We start from the raw sequence: 16,547 nt of genomic DNA on the forward strand, positions 1-16,547 counted from the left end.
AATCCTGCATAAAGTAATAAACCACTGCAGAATTAGAACACCCTTACATTGAACCTCGCCTGGTCTGTGCAAGTAACAGAAGTCACTTTATAAAAAGACAGGCGTTCCAAGTCAAACTTTCAAGTGATTGTTCTGAACAACAAGGAGAGAAAAACCTTTTTAAAAAGTTATGGGATAGTCCTTGACTATGTACACAACTAGTCTGTTGTTTCTATTTTTTTAAATAATATCTGACAATTGCTGTATTGGTCTGTAACTCATTAACATTTGGGAGCAGATCACATTCCCCTTGGAAAAAACAACAACAATGCAATTAAATGTGTCACACTGGAGACAAATTAAAGTTCTTTAAAGAACAAATGGGGAAAGTTTTGAAAAATATGCCATTTTCTTTTCCTCCTGTTTTGTTGTGTGGTCACCTGTGGTTCACTATAGAGAACAAAGCTTCATCACCTAGTCATAGCCCCAGGATCACAAGAGAGAGGTCTAGAGGGGATCTCAAATTAATTTCTAGTCCAGTTTCCTCACTAGCCCAGAGCAGAGCCATGTACCTCTTCCTTTGTCCACTTCATTCTCGGAGGCCCCCAGTGGCAGCGACTGAAGTCCCCGTGTTAGCCTCTGCAGGGGTCCAGTCACAGGAGAACGAGGAAGGGGAGGAAGATGGGGTTAACGAGCGTGTTGCTGTAGGAGCGGTGCTCCTCCCCTCGCCTCTGAACACCTCCAGATGATGCTCAAGGCAAGCAGATGCAAGGCCTCTGGCTCACCACGTACTTCAAAGGCAGAATGTATTCTTGATGCTATCGCTCGGACAGAGCACCGTACCTGCACTCTTTCATGCTGCTTTGCCTTAGGACAGGTACACATTAGCCCTTAATCAGTTATTTCACTGGAGCGCTCGCTGTGTGAGGTGGAGAAGAGCAGTTCTCTCCTCCCTAACGCGCTTGTCGCCCTTGGCTGGCTTAGCTGGCACTTCTGGGACAGAACCCATTGACAGGATCTGCTTTGTTCTCTGTTCCTGTCGGCTCTTCTTTTATTCATATCCCCTTTGGCCTGAAGTTACAGGCCATTTCTGCCCTGCGAGTTCTCTCCACAATAACGGCAGCACCCAAATATTTGGTGTGAGTGCTGCTTGAAGAGGCTTCAGGCAAACGGCCGCCGCTCACCCAAAGCCAGCAGCATCAGTTGTTCAGCATGAAGCCAGGAGCTTCAGCATGCGCTCCAGCCACCCTGCATGGGGGCAGTTACTGCCTTCCCTCCCCCTCACCTCCCCTTCCTCCCCAGGTGCGTGGCTCTCAATTCCTACATGGCTCACGGACCAGATGAGCTGGAGCTGCAGAAGGGAGAAGGGGTCCGCGTCTTTGGGAAAGACCACGACGGCTGGCTGCGGGGCATGTCCCTCGTCACGGGGAGAGTGGGCATCTTCCCCAGCAACTACGTCGCTCCTCTCTTCAGGTCTGGTTTTTCTTACACAAAACAAAAACATACAGAGAAGGGAGCGGGTAACATGTAGGATTTGGGGTCTTCTCGTTCCCACAGAAAAATCACTGCAAGGGATTCCTGCAGTACTAACAAAGGCCAGGGATTCCTTGCCTTGGCAGGATGACACCTGGCAGGTCTCACTCCTTCTATTCCTCCGTGTACCGACTCAGCTGCACGCACCACGTGGGAATCGCATCTCGCTCCAACAGCCGGGTGCCATAGCAGGGAGAAGTCAGGGAGCGGAGGGGGCTGGCAACATTCTCCTCGAAGGGGGCACACAGTCTGGATGAGCGAACAGCGTGACATCAGCCTTCGTCCGCTTGTTTTAAACCTGGGACGTTCACAGAGGGATCAGCAGCTTCTCCCATGACTGTTTCAGTCCAGGAGCTTTGGCAGAGACCTGTAGGTGACACAACCGGCACATTTTGATGAGTTAGTCTGGGAGCCAGGATGAATGGCAGCATGTCTGTGCTCGGACTCGCTTTTATTCCTTTTGGATGACTCCCATCTTTTTTTTTTTTTTTTTCCTGCCAGAAGGGAAACCACAAACTGAAGGCTCTTTTAGAGTCAAAATACTGTCTTTAGAGCAGGCATTTAAGCACTGGACACCATTGATCTAGCTAAACAAGCATGCATTAGAAAGAGCAATAATTAAAATACACAATTTAGGAGAGGGAAAAAAAAAAATTGCCTGTACCCTTAGTTCCCCTGAGATATGCTCAAGTTAAGAAGAGAAACAAAGAACAGCTTAGAAATGTAGTGCTCTGCTTCTGCAAATAAAAAGTGGGGATAAGTCAGGACACCTCTCCCAGGACTGTGATTTCGTTATTTGGAGCAGGGTTTCCACGTCTGGAAACTCGCTGCAATGGTCCAGCCCCATCTGTGGGAGCAGGGATGGGGAAGGATGGGCGCAGGGAGCTCTGCTCGGAGGGGCAGCTGCAGTCCATGCACACCCACCTGCCCGTGCCTCTGCGCAGGGTTAAAGGACTGCACCGAGGGACGATTGGGGGCATCTCAGCCTCTGCCTCCCTGAAAGCCTTCTAGTGACACATCAAAAATTCACCTTACACTCCCAGGTCCTCCCGCCACCACTTGGTTTCTCTCTGCCTTGTTTCTTTCCCTGCTTATATTTTATTCTGCCAGATGGCTCAGTTCAGGCTGGAGGTCCCAGTGCTGCCCCCCTGCACCCTCCCTGCATTCAGGAGTGCTGGTGATTAGTCTTTGTCTCTCCAGCTCATTTCCTCACCATATAGCCTCTGATAACACCGCGGCCCCACCTCACCAATAAACAGAACAAACAAATAATCGAGAGCACAGCCCAGACACCCTAAATAGCCTCATAAAGTGCTTCAACCAGAAGCACTGGTTTTGGAGCTGCTATTCTATCCTTCTTAGGAAATTTCTTCATAATAAATTGATGCTCAAGTTATTTGATGAATCACTGCTCAGTTATTAAACCATAAATCATTCCTCCACCCCCCCAAAAAGGTAAAGAAGAGTCAGAGGAATGATTTTTTCTTCCTCTGAGGAGTTAGCAAAAGGACTTCATCATGGCCTACTCTCTCAAGGAATCTGGAGCAATATTCGGCCAGTGTGCTGGTGGGGAACGTTGGCAGGTTTTTTGGCAATTCAGTGGCTTCAGGTGAAAGTACGAAGATGACCTCTCTAGGGGAGGGAGGGGAGGAAGATAATCCAAGGTAGCTGCTGTGCACGGGAGAGCTGCCCAAACAGCAGGGGGGAAGCTAGAGCCAGGCGACAGGAGCACAAACGCTGCCTCTGCCCGGTCCTCCCGGACCTGCCCTGCCCCTGCGCTGAGAGGTGCCCCTTACAGCTCCGGTGACGGTGCCATCCAGCACGCTCCCGTGCAGGGAAGGGGTAGGCTACACAAGCTTGCTTTTGCCTCCAAACAAAACCAGTCCAGTCGTGTTGCGTGGGATTCTCAGGTCACCCAGACACAAGGAGGAAGAGGAGCCATTTGGACCGTGAATGGGACGTGCTGCCCCGTGGCACCACAGGCGCTGTAAAGCTTCAGTGGATGCAGGAGCATGGTGGTTCCTGCCTGTGCCTGACCACCATGGATAACAAACACCAGCAGCTGCGCTTGGAGAACAGTGTTGGAAGAGCCAGAGCAGCCCCTGCATTGTCCAGCACACAGGGAGCAGGACAAACCCCAGCTCTACATGATGGAGGGAGCATGCCTGGGCAAATTACAGAGGGAGGGCTGGTGGCTGGAGGTCCCTTTTGCAATGCCATTGGGTTACTGTAATGAATCCTAACCCTATTTGGGAATAGTTTCTTATAAATCAGGTGCAGGAAGATGAAAGCCCTTGTTATAATGGAATCAGAAACCTGAACTAACTGTATTGTCCATAGCATTTCCCACCAAAGCCCTGACCTGGGAACAGTACAGGCACATTAAAAACACGGAGTTCCCTTTTGGGCAAACTCCTGCTTTCCTTACAAAACCATAAGTCTAGTCTCAGCTTACTTTCTTTTCCATTTCAAACAGGAAATCTAATCTTTCTGACTCAAAGATGCCTTCCCTGTACGCCTCATGGACGCTATCGACCTCCTCGCTCTCCTCCCAAGGGAGCATCTCAGAAAACGGCCCGAGACAAAGCAGACCCTTTAAACCGGCACTGCTGCCCGTGCCTGTCACCTCGCCCGGGAGGAATGCTGCCGCAGCGGCCTCAGGACAGGCATCACTGCGGCGTGGACGTGGCAGCACAAGGAAGAGTAAGTGCTTGGGGAGGGTTTCTGGGAGGGAGAAGCCAGATGCGTCCCCCCCAAACGATACTGGCTGCCCGCAATTAGCACCGGAGCTGTAAAAACGAAGTGAACGTTGCCCGGAGAACGGCAGCTCTCCCGAGTGGTCCCCAGCCCAGAGCTCTCTGGGCTCCTGCGTCAGGCTGAGCGCTACGCGATGAGCATTATGCGATGAGCACTACGCGAGCGGAGACCATCCGTTCCCCGGGGCACTCACAGCATCTCCTCTCGCCCACGGGAGAGCTGGGGCAGGGGGGCAGGCGGCCCTGGCTGACACGCCAGGTTTGCAGACACGGAGTGACCGTGCTGTCGCCCACCTGCACCCCCCGTTGTGAAACAGGCTCCCGGGAAGGGTCTTTCCAAGGGGTCTCACTCCCAGCAGCTGGGCTGCAGTGCCAAAGACAGGCAGTGTTATCCTGCCGCTCGGCAAGCGGCTGCACATGAAGGAAAATGCAATTTACTAGGTTGAGCATAGCAAAAGTCTGCCCAGACCTCTGTGGATTAACCCTCCAGGCTGGCAGGGGAGGGGACTGAAATGCCATGGGGGGTTAATCCTCTGCAAAGGCAGAAACGAAGCGCTGGGGCGATGCCAGCTGGCTCACCTGTACCGACTGGCACCACACCGCACCGGAGCATGGCACAGCTCGCTTCTGGGGGAGCAGCTGATGACCGTGTCCTCAACAGGCACGGGAATGTGGCTCAGAATGCACTGGTTAACCAAAAATATTTAAACAATAGAGTAAGGGAGACCATTAGAAGTAAAAGTGTTCTTATGTAGCAAACAAAGAGAATGAAATACAAACTCCAGCAAGGTAAACGTGAACTGTACCAAGACAATATTATCAGTCTCTGAAAGGGACTTCTGCAGTGATCTTGGAAAATGTGAATCAGCAAATCCAACCTTTGAAATCCACACCAGCCAGCAACAGGGCACCAAAACAGTAGCTGAAATGTCAGTACACAGATATGGGGAGAAATAAGCCCTAATTATACACACATAACCTTGGGCCCTAAATTAGCTATTGTCACTCTGAAGAGAGGTTTTGGAATCGTCACAGACAGCTCCGAGAGCTCCAACTCCATGCTCAGAAGCAATTTTAAAAAAGGTTCATTTAGAGTATTATTAGGAATTATTAGGAAAGGAACTCAGAACAAGAGAGTAAAACTCAGCTGTGCCACTGGGGAGTTCTGGTTAACTCATATCCTGAACACATATTTCTGGTAACTCAAAAAGAATATAGTAAAATCAGGAAAAGTATGCAGGAGGATGATCAAAAGAATAGAGTAACTTCTATTTCAGGAGAAAAAAATACTCAGCTTGGAAATATCTGAGATGCATAAAATCAGGAATAGCCTGAAGGTGAGAAAGGATACTTCACAAAGTAAAAAAGAAGCAGGAGTTACCCAGTGAAATCGTGAAGTCAAAAGCCTTGATAAAGCAGAGAGCTAGAGGGAAAAAACCTCCATTTCAGCTCTATTTTTCTTCTCCTCCTCCGCAAAGATCCAAAACATGCTTCTCATTCACACATGCCCGGGGCTGCAGGAAATACCCCTCCCAAGGACGGAGGGCAGGGAGAGGGAGCCTTAGTGAACACCTCCCGCAAGGCTGGCAGAGGAGCCCGGGGTCCCACACCACTGGCTTTCCCCAGCTGTGATTACTTTAGTAATTCTCAGTTTTTTTGACTCAGCACAGAAAAACCCTTTGTGAAGGTTTATGCAGAGCTCAGTTGGTTATATTCTTTCCAATGAGGCTGGCAACGTTTATCTTCAGCCCATACATGCTGTTTTGGAATACATTTCCAAGTGTATTTGGGCAACTAAGTGGTGTTCTCCCAGCGCTCGCAGGCGGAGCTGCTGCTGGCGGCAGGCAGTGCCCCTGGCAGGGGGGAGGCATGTTTGCAAGGGCCATTGTCAGTGGTTTTAGACTTGAAATTGGATTTATCTTAAGAGCTGTTTTACTGTAAAGGACTCATTCCCCTGTGGTGGCTCCGTTAAAAAAAAAAAAAAAAAAATCAATCTTGCAAACAGCGAGAAACTGCAGAAGAAATAAAGTGTGTGACTTCCCGCACCACACATAGGAAAGCAGCTATGGAACGGAGCAGCCAAACAGCAACAACAAAGAGCACGGGACGGCGAGGGCTGATGGCCGGGCTCCGGCGCAGGGCTCCTCCTGGCAAAGAAACCGCGGGGAGGGCGCAGGGAGCTCCCCGGGCCCCGCGAGGACCCCGCCACCGGAGGTGTTCCCTAGGGGCTCCCAGGGGAGGTTTTCTGCTCAGGGGGGTGATTTCTGCGCCCCTGCAGCACGTGCTGGTGGCAGATGTGTCACCCAACACGGTCACCCCCCTCACCCCTTCCCAGTGGGGCTGCGTCTGGTCCTACCCACTCATCACAGTGCTTCCCCCAGGCAGCCAGCCGAGCAGCGGTGCCACAACTCCTCAGCTTGGGAGCTGGGCAGGAAAATCCCAACCGTGTCACGCTGAGGCTGTGCAACCTGATGTTTGGGGTTAACGCGTTTCAGTGGTTGCACCAAGAGTATTTACAGTCTAGGAGACGGCAGGGCAAGCTTTCAAAAACCAGATCGGTCCTATCCAAAACAGAAGAATTTCTGTGGCATGAGTTGTTGTGCAAATACAGGAGGATTGAGGGTTTCAGCTTGTTGGCCTTGCCCGTGGAGCAGCTGCCCGCAGAGGAGAGGCTATGAAGGCAGACAGCATTACTGCACACCAGTGCTCGTGCATGGGGGTAGGTGCGTGGCAGTCCCTGGGAGCTACGACCCCACAGCATCCCTGTGAACAGGGCTGTTAGTGCAGGGCTGTAACCACTGCTCACTTCTGCCTCTTTGCTTTGTCTCTACCATTTTGTATTCCTGCTGACTGACTTCTTTTCAAATGGTTTTTGCTCCCCAGATGGATCTCTGCAGAGGCCGGGGCAGGCAGGGACCCCCGTGCAGGTTGCCGGCTCCCTCAGGCGTCCTCCCACGGCTGCAGTGAGACCTCAGCAGCTTCAGCTTTATCAGCATGTCAGCCCCCAGCCACACAGCATCCCTCCTGGAGCTGGCATGGCCGAGGCAGGAACGAGGCCAAACTTCTCCCAGGAAGCTTCACCAGCGCTTGTGGTCAGAGGAGGGGAAAGCAGAACTCCCTCTGTGTGCAGCTCTGTGATCCTGGATGCCAAAGACCCTCCGGCAAAGAGTGAGGCAGCTCCAAAGCCGCCTGCATCAGCCCCACCATCCATCCTGGTGAAACCAGACACCTCCCGCAACAGCGCCGAAAAGGTACGGCCAGCGGTTACCTGCTGCTTCAGAGGGTGCCCCAGTCCTCTTGGGACTGGCATTCACTGTCAGCCCAATGTTGGCCGGGGCCAAATCCCTTGAGGGCTTCACTCCATTCTCACCAGGTTTTCTTCTGACAGAAATCACTGGGATGGGTACCTGCGTTAAGAAATCAGCTATTTGTGTTGCTGATACTGCTGTTCAGATTAAGCCCTTTAGAAAGGCAAGATGCTGCAGGGTCCCTTTCCATGTAAACCAATGTTCAGTCTCTGTCAAATCTTGAGACTTTTCTGATGTCTTTAACCAGGCAAGAATCCCACCAAGGTCCCTGAGAGTTTTGGAGCAAATGCCACAGACCTGGGTGTTAGACCTTATGTCAGGCTGCTCTCTACAGAGCTCCCCACCATGTCCCTCGTGTTGCTTTGGGTGAGCCATTTGGAAGAGAAATTTCTTTCCCCTCTGGCAGCCAGAGGGAAATTTCATAAAGATAAAATTGTTCTGCAAATTGCCCTAGTGACAGCTTTCCCTTCCCGTGGCACCCAGAGAATAAATTGCTCCACAAGCCCCTGAAAGCCCAACCAACCTCAGAGCTCCCACTAAGATCATCATCAGCTGGAGAAAAACCGGAGGCTCTCCGTGCGGGGCACGGCAGGACAGGCCACCCTCCCTCCTCGTGTCGTCCTGCCACCTGCTCTTCCCCTCCACTCTCTCCCGCTAACTCAGGCGATGGCTCTCCGGACCGACTCTCCCAGGTCTCCGTGACAGCTGATGGCACTGCCGCACCACGCTGTGCCGTTCCCTGGTAGGGCACCTGCTGTCAGCCGCACATCACACCCGGACTCTCCGCAGGCATCCTCTGCCCCCCGGGAAAGAGCCAGCCGCCCCCTCAGCTCACCCCTCCCCGGTTCTCCAGGGCAGATCACAGCAAGGAGGGTGAGTGGCTGCTTTTCCCACCGTGACTCTGGTCCCCTTCTCGTTGCAGCAAGTGAAGACGGTGAGGTTCCAGAACCACAGCCCCCCGCCGCCCAAGCGGCACAGCCTGCAGCCCTCCCCGAGCCTGCCACGCAGCAGGACGGAGCCGGCGGCCGCGGCAGAGGCTCTCCTGCCAGAAGCCAGCCTGCCAGGCCCCGAGCTGGCGGTGCTGTACTCACCCAGGACCAGCTCCAGCCCCCTGCACCAGCGACGGGCACTGCACCCGAAGGCGCTGTCGCTGGACCTCTCCGGGCAGCTGACCTTCCCTGTCAAGAAGAACTACAGCAGCGTTTCTGCAAACTGACAGGGTAACTCCTCCACTTGCTTTCCTTCACGCGCCTGCTCCTCTCCTCCCTCCTGCGAGGGGCGAGCACCCCGGACCCCACACCAGCCTGCCGCATCTACTGCTCCCGCTCCTGTGGCGAGGGGCAGCTATTCCCCATGTCCCCACACCTCCCCACTGCCGGCACCCTCAGGACCTGCAAGTCTGAAGCTTGCAGAGAACTGGGGTTGCTCCTGAGGGAGCAGGAGGGACAGGACAGGACAGCATCTCTCCCTGCACGGTGGAGTCGTCCTGTCCTGGCCCCTGCCGTGCCAAGCACAGCTGGAGGAGCCCCGCTGCCGTAGGGATGCTGCGAGCACCAGGAGACGTGAAGCGGGTTTGTGGCATCCGCAAAACTGATGTTCCTTGGCATCGTGTAAGGCTGCCTGTAAGGTACTGGAGGAGGAGCGGGAGGGGGAAGAAAGCGTGCAGGTATCAGAAATAGTTAAGCTTGTTTTGATCTCACTGCTGCAGGAGAGCCCACAGAGATCAAAACACTGGTTCATTACCTTCCTGCTTCTGCAGGATAAAGAAACCATAAATCAGAATCAGTCAGTTCCTAGCTGACGGTTCGTGTTGCCTTTTGAGAGGGGTTCACTCAGATTTTTTGTTAGGTTAGTTGCTTTCTTGCTTTTCTGTTTCGTTTTAGTCCAGGAGTTTTAACACAGAATACAGTTTAAAAGGTGATTTGGAGAGGAAAGAGACAATGGAAAGGGACATGCCATTACCGCAGTCACTTAGACTCTGCAGACAGGGGTATTGAATCTTGCTTCTCCTCATTGCTTGGTTTCCTCTAATTACCTGTCAGCTACCTCCTAGCAGTCCATGGGCTCACTCCAACTCCTTCCCACTGCCCACCCATTCAGATATTGCTTTTGTAAAAACCCGTGAATTCCACTTAGGATAAAGTCTACATTAAGATGCATGAAACATTGTCTATGTAACAGAAAGCAGAATTCAGCATTCACCATGCCACAGACCACCCCTCTGCCACAGCAGCACCAGCTCCAGTTTTCAGCTGACCCCATTTCAAGCATCCTCCTATGAATCCACGGAAAAGCAGGCAGAGTCAGAGAGCTGTGCCCGGCTCGCCAGCTGGGACCGCTCTCCAGCAAACCTGTGCACAACAGCTTTTGTTTTTCATACTTTGTTTTTATTGCTGGTTTATGGACCAGCAATTCCCATCCTAGCCACAACCACCAACCGCTAGATCTCCTAACAGCGGTAGCTGTGCTTCATCCAAAACTGCTGTAAAATCACATCCTTGGTTAATTGCATACAAAACCCATGAAATTAACTCCACTGGTCAACGGAAACTCTCTGAGGCACTGGCGCAGCCTCAGAGAAGGACATTTTCTTCTGGAACTAAAACGGAATGGATAAAATAATTTACTAGTCTACAGCCCCTGTTCTTTTACTCTTTCAGACTCTTTCTTTGTGGAGCAGGAAGCTGGCATCTGCCTGCAGGGATTTTCAGTAGCACAGAAACCAGCAATGGCACAGATAAGTTCTTCAGCTTGTGCTATCTGTCACTATTTAAGCTCCTGCAGAAAAATCCTGACAAACTGAAAATGTGCAGTTTGCCCAGGTATAAAAGGTGGTGCAAGCTGCAAATAAGAGGGTGAACATGACTCTCAGCAACGCCACCTCAAAGACAGTTGAACATCTCAGAGAGGACATACCAGCTCTTTGCTGAAGACTCCTCTCATCCCTTTAAAACTAAACCAGAAAACCTTATAAGCTGGCTCTATAACCAAGAACACCTCCACTTTTCCCAAGCACATTCAGAAATAAATAGAACTGCATTAGGTGCATCCAGGACCAGCACGGGTAGTAATTTATAGTGTTGGTTTGGAGGGGAAGGAGGGGCTGCCAGCTCACGCCTGGCTCCAGGTGTGATCACTTACTGCATGCTAACGAGAGGACAGACAGCATGGTATGACCCGATCTGTAATCCACCGATGAAGCATCTAATGCATTTCAACAGCTGACCTCTCATGAGACTCATAGAAGACAGTGGCATGGGTGGTTGGAGCTACACAAGAATTAATTATGCAGATGGAAATGCTGGCAGAGAAGGAGCAGTAGGAAACATGAAGCCCAGCTGAATACTTGGCAGGGACAGTGTGTGTAGGGAAGGAAGGGGAACTTCTGCGTTTTACTGCCCCCAAAACCAGTGTCCTCATCTCATGCCAATATAACAGAGCCAAGGTCTAACAGGACTGCCTTGGTCGTACTGTTCACTGAGCAGGGTGACGCAGCTGGGAGCAGGCTGGGCTGTGCCCCGGGGAGGGGGACGGCCGATCCCTGCGCACACATGGCAGTTGATGCCGACCCCGAGCTTTTACGCTCTACAGCGAGAGGCAGCCGACAGCCCCCTGGCCCCAGCAGAGCTCGGTGTCCCCAGAGAGCCAGGAACGAGATAATGAGCCAGGGGCTCTGCGGCAGCTCAGATCAAAGATCTTCCCTTGTTATCGGCAATTAACCCTGCCCTGCAAGACCCCGGTGCCAGTTTCGTCAGGAGCTCAGAAGGAGCATTCCTCGAGACCAGGGAGCACATCAACAACTACCGATGCTCAGGAGGGAGCTCAGTGCAATCTGCATGCAGAGAAGCATTTGAAGATGAGGGGCAAAAAGAAAACAACAAACCGTAACTCACTGGGGACTTCAGACAGATGCACATTGAAGTAAGTCACCTTGTAAATTTAATCTACAAGTGGGGCAGGTTTTCCCACGAGAGTCAGATGTGCAAGGCCAGGCAGCAAGGAAGAATTTGAAGCTCAATTTGGGGCTGCAAAATGAAAAGCTCAGAAAGCAACAGACAGAAGTGACTGCAGCTCCATTTCTCACGCCTCGATCCTGCCACCAAAGCCCAGATACAAGGAAAGACAGCACCTTCTTTGGCCAGATTTATCAGATGTGCTAAGCTTCAGGGGACACCAAGAACATCAGGAAAAGCCAAAGGTGCTCAGCATGCCTTAAGACTTAACAAGCCATAAAGTCTTTCTGCATATCTGGGCTCACAACAGCCAGATACCACTCACATTATCAGTTCAGAATATTGCCTTTCATGGAACAAACCCATCCTCTTATCCTCTTCTATCAAGATAAACAGCAATAAGGTTTCACAGCACCCATGCACCCAGGGAAGCCTGAGAAACCATTCAGCCCATTACACGATACTGAAGCGTTAAGACAAATACACCAAAAACCACCACAAATCTCTCTCGGACTTGGCCCTTAACCCACTGTGTTATGAAAACAAGTGACAGCACTGGGCTGATGGGGGCAGAGAAAGCTCTGACACTTGTGCACACACATGCACAGTCACGGGTAATGGCAGGGAAAGGAAGCACTGACAGTGAAATTGGTGCTTTGGTAAAAGAGCAGGCAGCTATTTTGGGACAGATGTCTCAGTTTCTTGCACAGGATATTTCAGTGCTTTGATGCTATGGTGATAAGTGCCCTAAATATATTCAAAATATGTAGGGAGAGAGAACTGAAAACAAGACGTAATTTAAAGCAACAGCCCTAATAAGCCTCTTGTTCCCATAGACATACCTGCCCACTGGTTTCATACTGGAGCTCACTGAGCAAAATTGCCAAGTCCTCCTCACCTTCTCCACTCATCCCCTCGCAACACCTAGGAGGAAGCATCTGGACTGTGTTATTTCACCAAGGAACATCCCAAGGAAGAGGGACTAGAACTCAGACCTTTTCTTCCAAAAGCCCAGACTAAAGCAAAACCTGGAGCTAACCTGAAACTTTGTCATGAGCCCTGAGTGAGGCATTGCCCAACAAGTGGCCCTTGCCTACACGGAGAAGCCGATCATGCTGGGGAAGATATCGACTGGGTCTGTCGGGGAGAAATTCTCTAAGTGCACCAGACTAAAAACATCTGTTCTGGAACAATTACTCTAACCACCTTTATTCTGCAAGCAGAATCACCACACTGGGTTCTTGAAGCATGAGCAAACTTTGCATTTTTTGTTTCAGCTCTGGCCTGCTGACCTGAAGCACACTGTATCTTACATGAGGATCTGCTCCAAACCCCTGTCCCTCTCTGGCTGCTGTCATCCAATTTTTTTTTTTTTTTTTTAATTGGGTAGCAATGAAAAGGGAGGCATCGCATGTTGGCAGGAGGGTGGTAGCTTTATATGGAGGTGGGTGCGCTTTTCAAGGGTTTCTGTTCTTTTTATAAATATATTTAACTTCCCTCCTGTCTTCCCACCCTCCAGACTCTCTTCAGCCCATTCTCCCAGTGAAGAGAGGTTGGACATCAGCATTGGGACCCTGTTTTGTCATTCCCAAGTTGGCCAGGAAGGCCCATGGAGGAAGGCCACCCCTTTCCCCCCCAGGGACGTCTCCCCTCTGCACTCTCAATGGTGCGGAGAGGCTGGTCTGAGCCCTGGCCCTGCTGAACCACCAAGTCTGCAGTCTTGTCTTTTACCACAAACCATCATATGAAGCACAGAGTGCAACAAAAACAACATTAGGAAAGTCAAAATACAATTACAGGTGTACTGCAGCATAATATATTTCTATAATGAAAACACATTGTTCTCTTCCTACCCAGCTGAAGGTGTGCAGGCAGGCTTATCAGGGCTCTGACCACCCAGAGCATCGCGTTTGTCAGCAGAGCGCAGGAAAGGAGCTCTGGAAAAGTGCATAAAGCAGCACACAGGGACAGAGGGACTATTAATGAACCTCTTGCAAGTTCTTGAATTGGGCTTGTTTTCTATCTGCTCGTTTCTTATGATTAGTTAATGAATTGGAGCCCAAATCAGATCATTCATCAGCTCAGCTTTAATTGCTTGTCTAGCCTGGCAGAAGCCTTGGAGTGCTTCAGTAACTAACCTACCCGCCAAGCTTGAACTGCAGTCATTTTCCTGATAAATTATGAGCAGAGGCAGCAGAGGTAAGAAAACATAACATTAACCAATTCTCTCCACATCCTTCACGTGGAGGATGCCTCCCTGCCCCAGCCAGAAGCAACCCATCTCAGACACAGAGAAGGACGCAGGGGAGCCCCCCATCCCAGTCCATTCGAGAGCTGGAGTGCTGGGCCCAAAGGGGACTTGCACCACTTGCCACAAAGAAAGTTAAAGCGATAATGTTCAGTCTCAGCAGGGAATTCTGCAAGGTTATTTCAGATGGCAACTGGCTGCTGCATCGCTGGCAGACAGCTCTCCTAGGAGCTTGAGAACCGTAGCCAGGCTGGCATCCCTCGAAAGTCCCCTGGGATCAGTCCCTGCTCTGTGATAAAGAGGATGTAATGATCCCTTGGCCAGAGAACACAAGTCATACTAGAGGATGCTGTGGTCATGCAAAGCATTTAGCACCACATCTGGTTGGGTGCCACCAGAAACTGCATTGCCTGCAGCAGGGGATGGCCAGGCTCGAGGCTTCACAGGCTGGACTCAGGCACGGGCAGCTCCAGACACCCACAAAGAGGAGGAGAGCTTGGGGTAGCTCAGTAACTGTGACAGCCCCCCTGCCTGGCTGTCATTTCTATTCATCTCCCAGTCGCTGAGCCTTTGACGGTCATTCTCAAGAGTTTTTTCCTACAGCCGTAAGGGCTCTTTTTACATGAAGTCAAGGGGATTTTTTTTTTTTTTTTCCTAACATGACCACATGATTCCAAGAACCCAGGGCTTTAGAAAAAAAGTATCCCAATCCTGATAAGCTAGTGAAAGACTACAGTGTGTGGGACACCAGATATTTGCTTCTCTCACTCTCCCAACAACCCTGCTCTCCCCTTGGTAAAGGTCCATTTTCTAAAACTAAGATTAGAAAAACACCTTTAATGTTGTAGTGCATCCAGACTTCTAATCCATGCTATATTCTTAGTCACCAGGTGTTTTAATGAACACTTATTTCCAAGCGTTTTATTTCCTGACTTCATCCTGTTTAATTTTTCATAAACCACCAAAGCAAAACAAGAACTGTTAAAACACCAAGCATCTCCTCTAGATTCAGAAAACCCAAGAAATTAGCTTGAGAAAAAAAATCCAAGAGAATAGGCAGTCTTTACTGAAGAGCCCCCCAGCCCCTGCAGCTCTTCCAGCCCGCAGACAGACAGCTTTGCCGCTGCGGAGCCTCCAAGCCCTCCCTCAGCCGCAGCACAGCCTGGGAGCAGCAGGAGGGGTGGCCCGTCGCTCCATCCCTCCTCCATCCCCAGCTCTAGCAAAGTGGAATGCAAACATTGGCCTCAAAACATTTAAGTTGGAAACACTGGAGCAGCCCAGGAATGTGCAAGTTCTTGTGTACATTTGTCATCATTTTAGGAGGTTTATTCATTGTCCAATAGTTATTGCAGTTCATTTGTGCAACTACATGTTTTAAGTGTAACAATAGCTATAGACTTCAAGTTTATCAGTTTTTTTGCCTTAAGTCTCAGTATCTCCCCCACTTAAAAAGTAACATTTCAAAATATTCATAAAATCAGTGTTTAGAACCCAAACCTGTCCAGGTGAAGCAATGGGGACTGACCAGTGAGGTCAGTGGGAGCTTGCACAAGCTGATCACTTTGTACCTGTTTCAAACGGAAAGTTGTGATGGATCAGAAACCGCTCTGTGGGCTGGCACACAAGACACCCAGCGGTGGGCAGGCTGGTGAAGACTATATGTGTAATGAAAGTGGAAAAAAGATCTATTTATACCAAAGTTCCAACCGAAGTAAGTTTTAAAGTCAGCAGGGATCACCACTCACCTTGATCCCCTGCATAACAGACCAGGGAATTTTGTTGTCTTCTTTCTGCACTGAGCCCAAGAAACATTATAATGAAATGTTACAGCCATGTTACTATAAATGAGAAAATAGAAGTTACTATTTTTACATGTATATGCTTAGAAACAGTAGGATATATAATCTTCTCTTATTTGGTGATGGGTAGGAGGAATAAATAAAATACATACATTTAGTTTATTGTTCGGAGACACTTGTACAAATTCAGTGATGCTTAATATTTTTTCCATGATGTGAAGTTCATTTTTTAAAAAGGTTTTTTCAATTTAACATACTATTAGGGAGAAGAGAGAAGTCAATAAACAAAAAGATATTAGTTTGCTGTTTTGTATTAATCTTCAAGATATTTATTTTGTATTTCTGTAACTGAAAAACAATGGTTTAAAAACATTTTAAGTTTTCAGAAGTTTATTCATGTAAGTTTATAGCACTAATGTTTAGATCTGTAGCCTGTAGGTTAATTAAATTAATTAGAGCCAAATGGATTATAGCACCTTATACCCTGGAAGTATAAGTGGCAGAACTGAGTTGCAGCATGCGTGCACTACCAAATTAGCTGGCTAGCGTGGTGGGGGTCACCAAGTGGGAAACACAGGCCTTGGTAAAGCTTTCAGCACCTGATGCGTGTGGTATTCCATCCCATGGAAGCTACTGTGTTACCATTAAAACTTTTTGCATGAAAAAAAACCAGGAATGTTTATTTTCACTTTCTTATTTTGGGTTGCTCCTTCCACAGTTGGGAACAAATGGCAAGGAAGAGGAGGGTTACCTGGTGCTGAGGTTGGGAACAAGGGCTTTGCTCTCCAGCTCACCAGCCAGGTTCCAGCTTGAGCTCAGTTTCAGCTGGTCTGAGCTCAAGCTCCTGCTTTCTATTTTAATGCTCTTTGCCCCCAGCAGGAACCTACAAGCAAATATAACCATATTTAGCATTGCTTGACTTTTTTTTTTTCTTTTTTTTTTTAAGTGCTCTGAAATCTCTGGCCAAGAGG

General features: G+C 49.8%; 1 protein-coding gene across 3 annotated transcripts in view; it reads left to right on the plus strand.

Annotated features, from left to right (window-relative positions):
* The window catches only part of SH3RF2 (SH3 domain containing ring finger 2), a 49,867-nt gene extending 33,619 nt beyond the window's left edge, over positions 1-16,248 (plus strand). For 2 of the 3 annotated variants that reach the window (XM_029998490.2, XM_029998491.2), the window contains 4 exons: positions 1,282-1,452; positions 3,989-4,215; positions 7,152-7,519; positions 8,499-16,248. In XM_029998490.2, the coding sequence (XP_029854350.1) occupies positions 1,282-1,452; positions 3,989-4,215; positions 7,152-7,519; positions 8,499-8,792 (1,060 nt within the window). In that variant the 3' untranslated portion in view covers positions 8,793-16,248. The remainder of the gene's footprint in view (positions 1-1,281; positions 1,453-3,988; positions 4,216-7,151; positions 7,520-8,498) is intronic. The other variant, XM_029998492.2, reaches the window with a different exon arrangement.
* Positions 16,249-16,547: the final 299 nt, after the last annotated feature.

The sequence above is a fragment of the Aquila chrysaetos genome, chromosome 22, assembly GCF_900496995.4.
Source record: "Aquila chrysaetos chrysaetos chromosome 22, bAquChr1.4, whole genome shotgun sequence".
Classification (NCBI taxonomy): Eukaryota; Metazoa; Chordata; class Aves; order Accipitriformes; family Accipitridae; genus Aquila; species Aquila chrysaetos.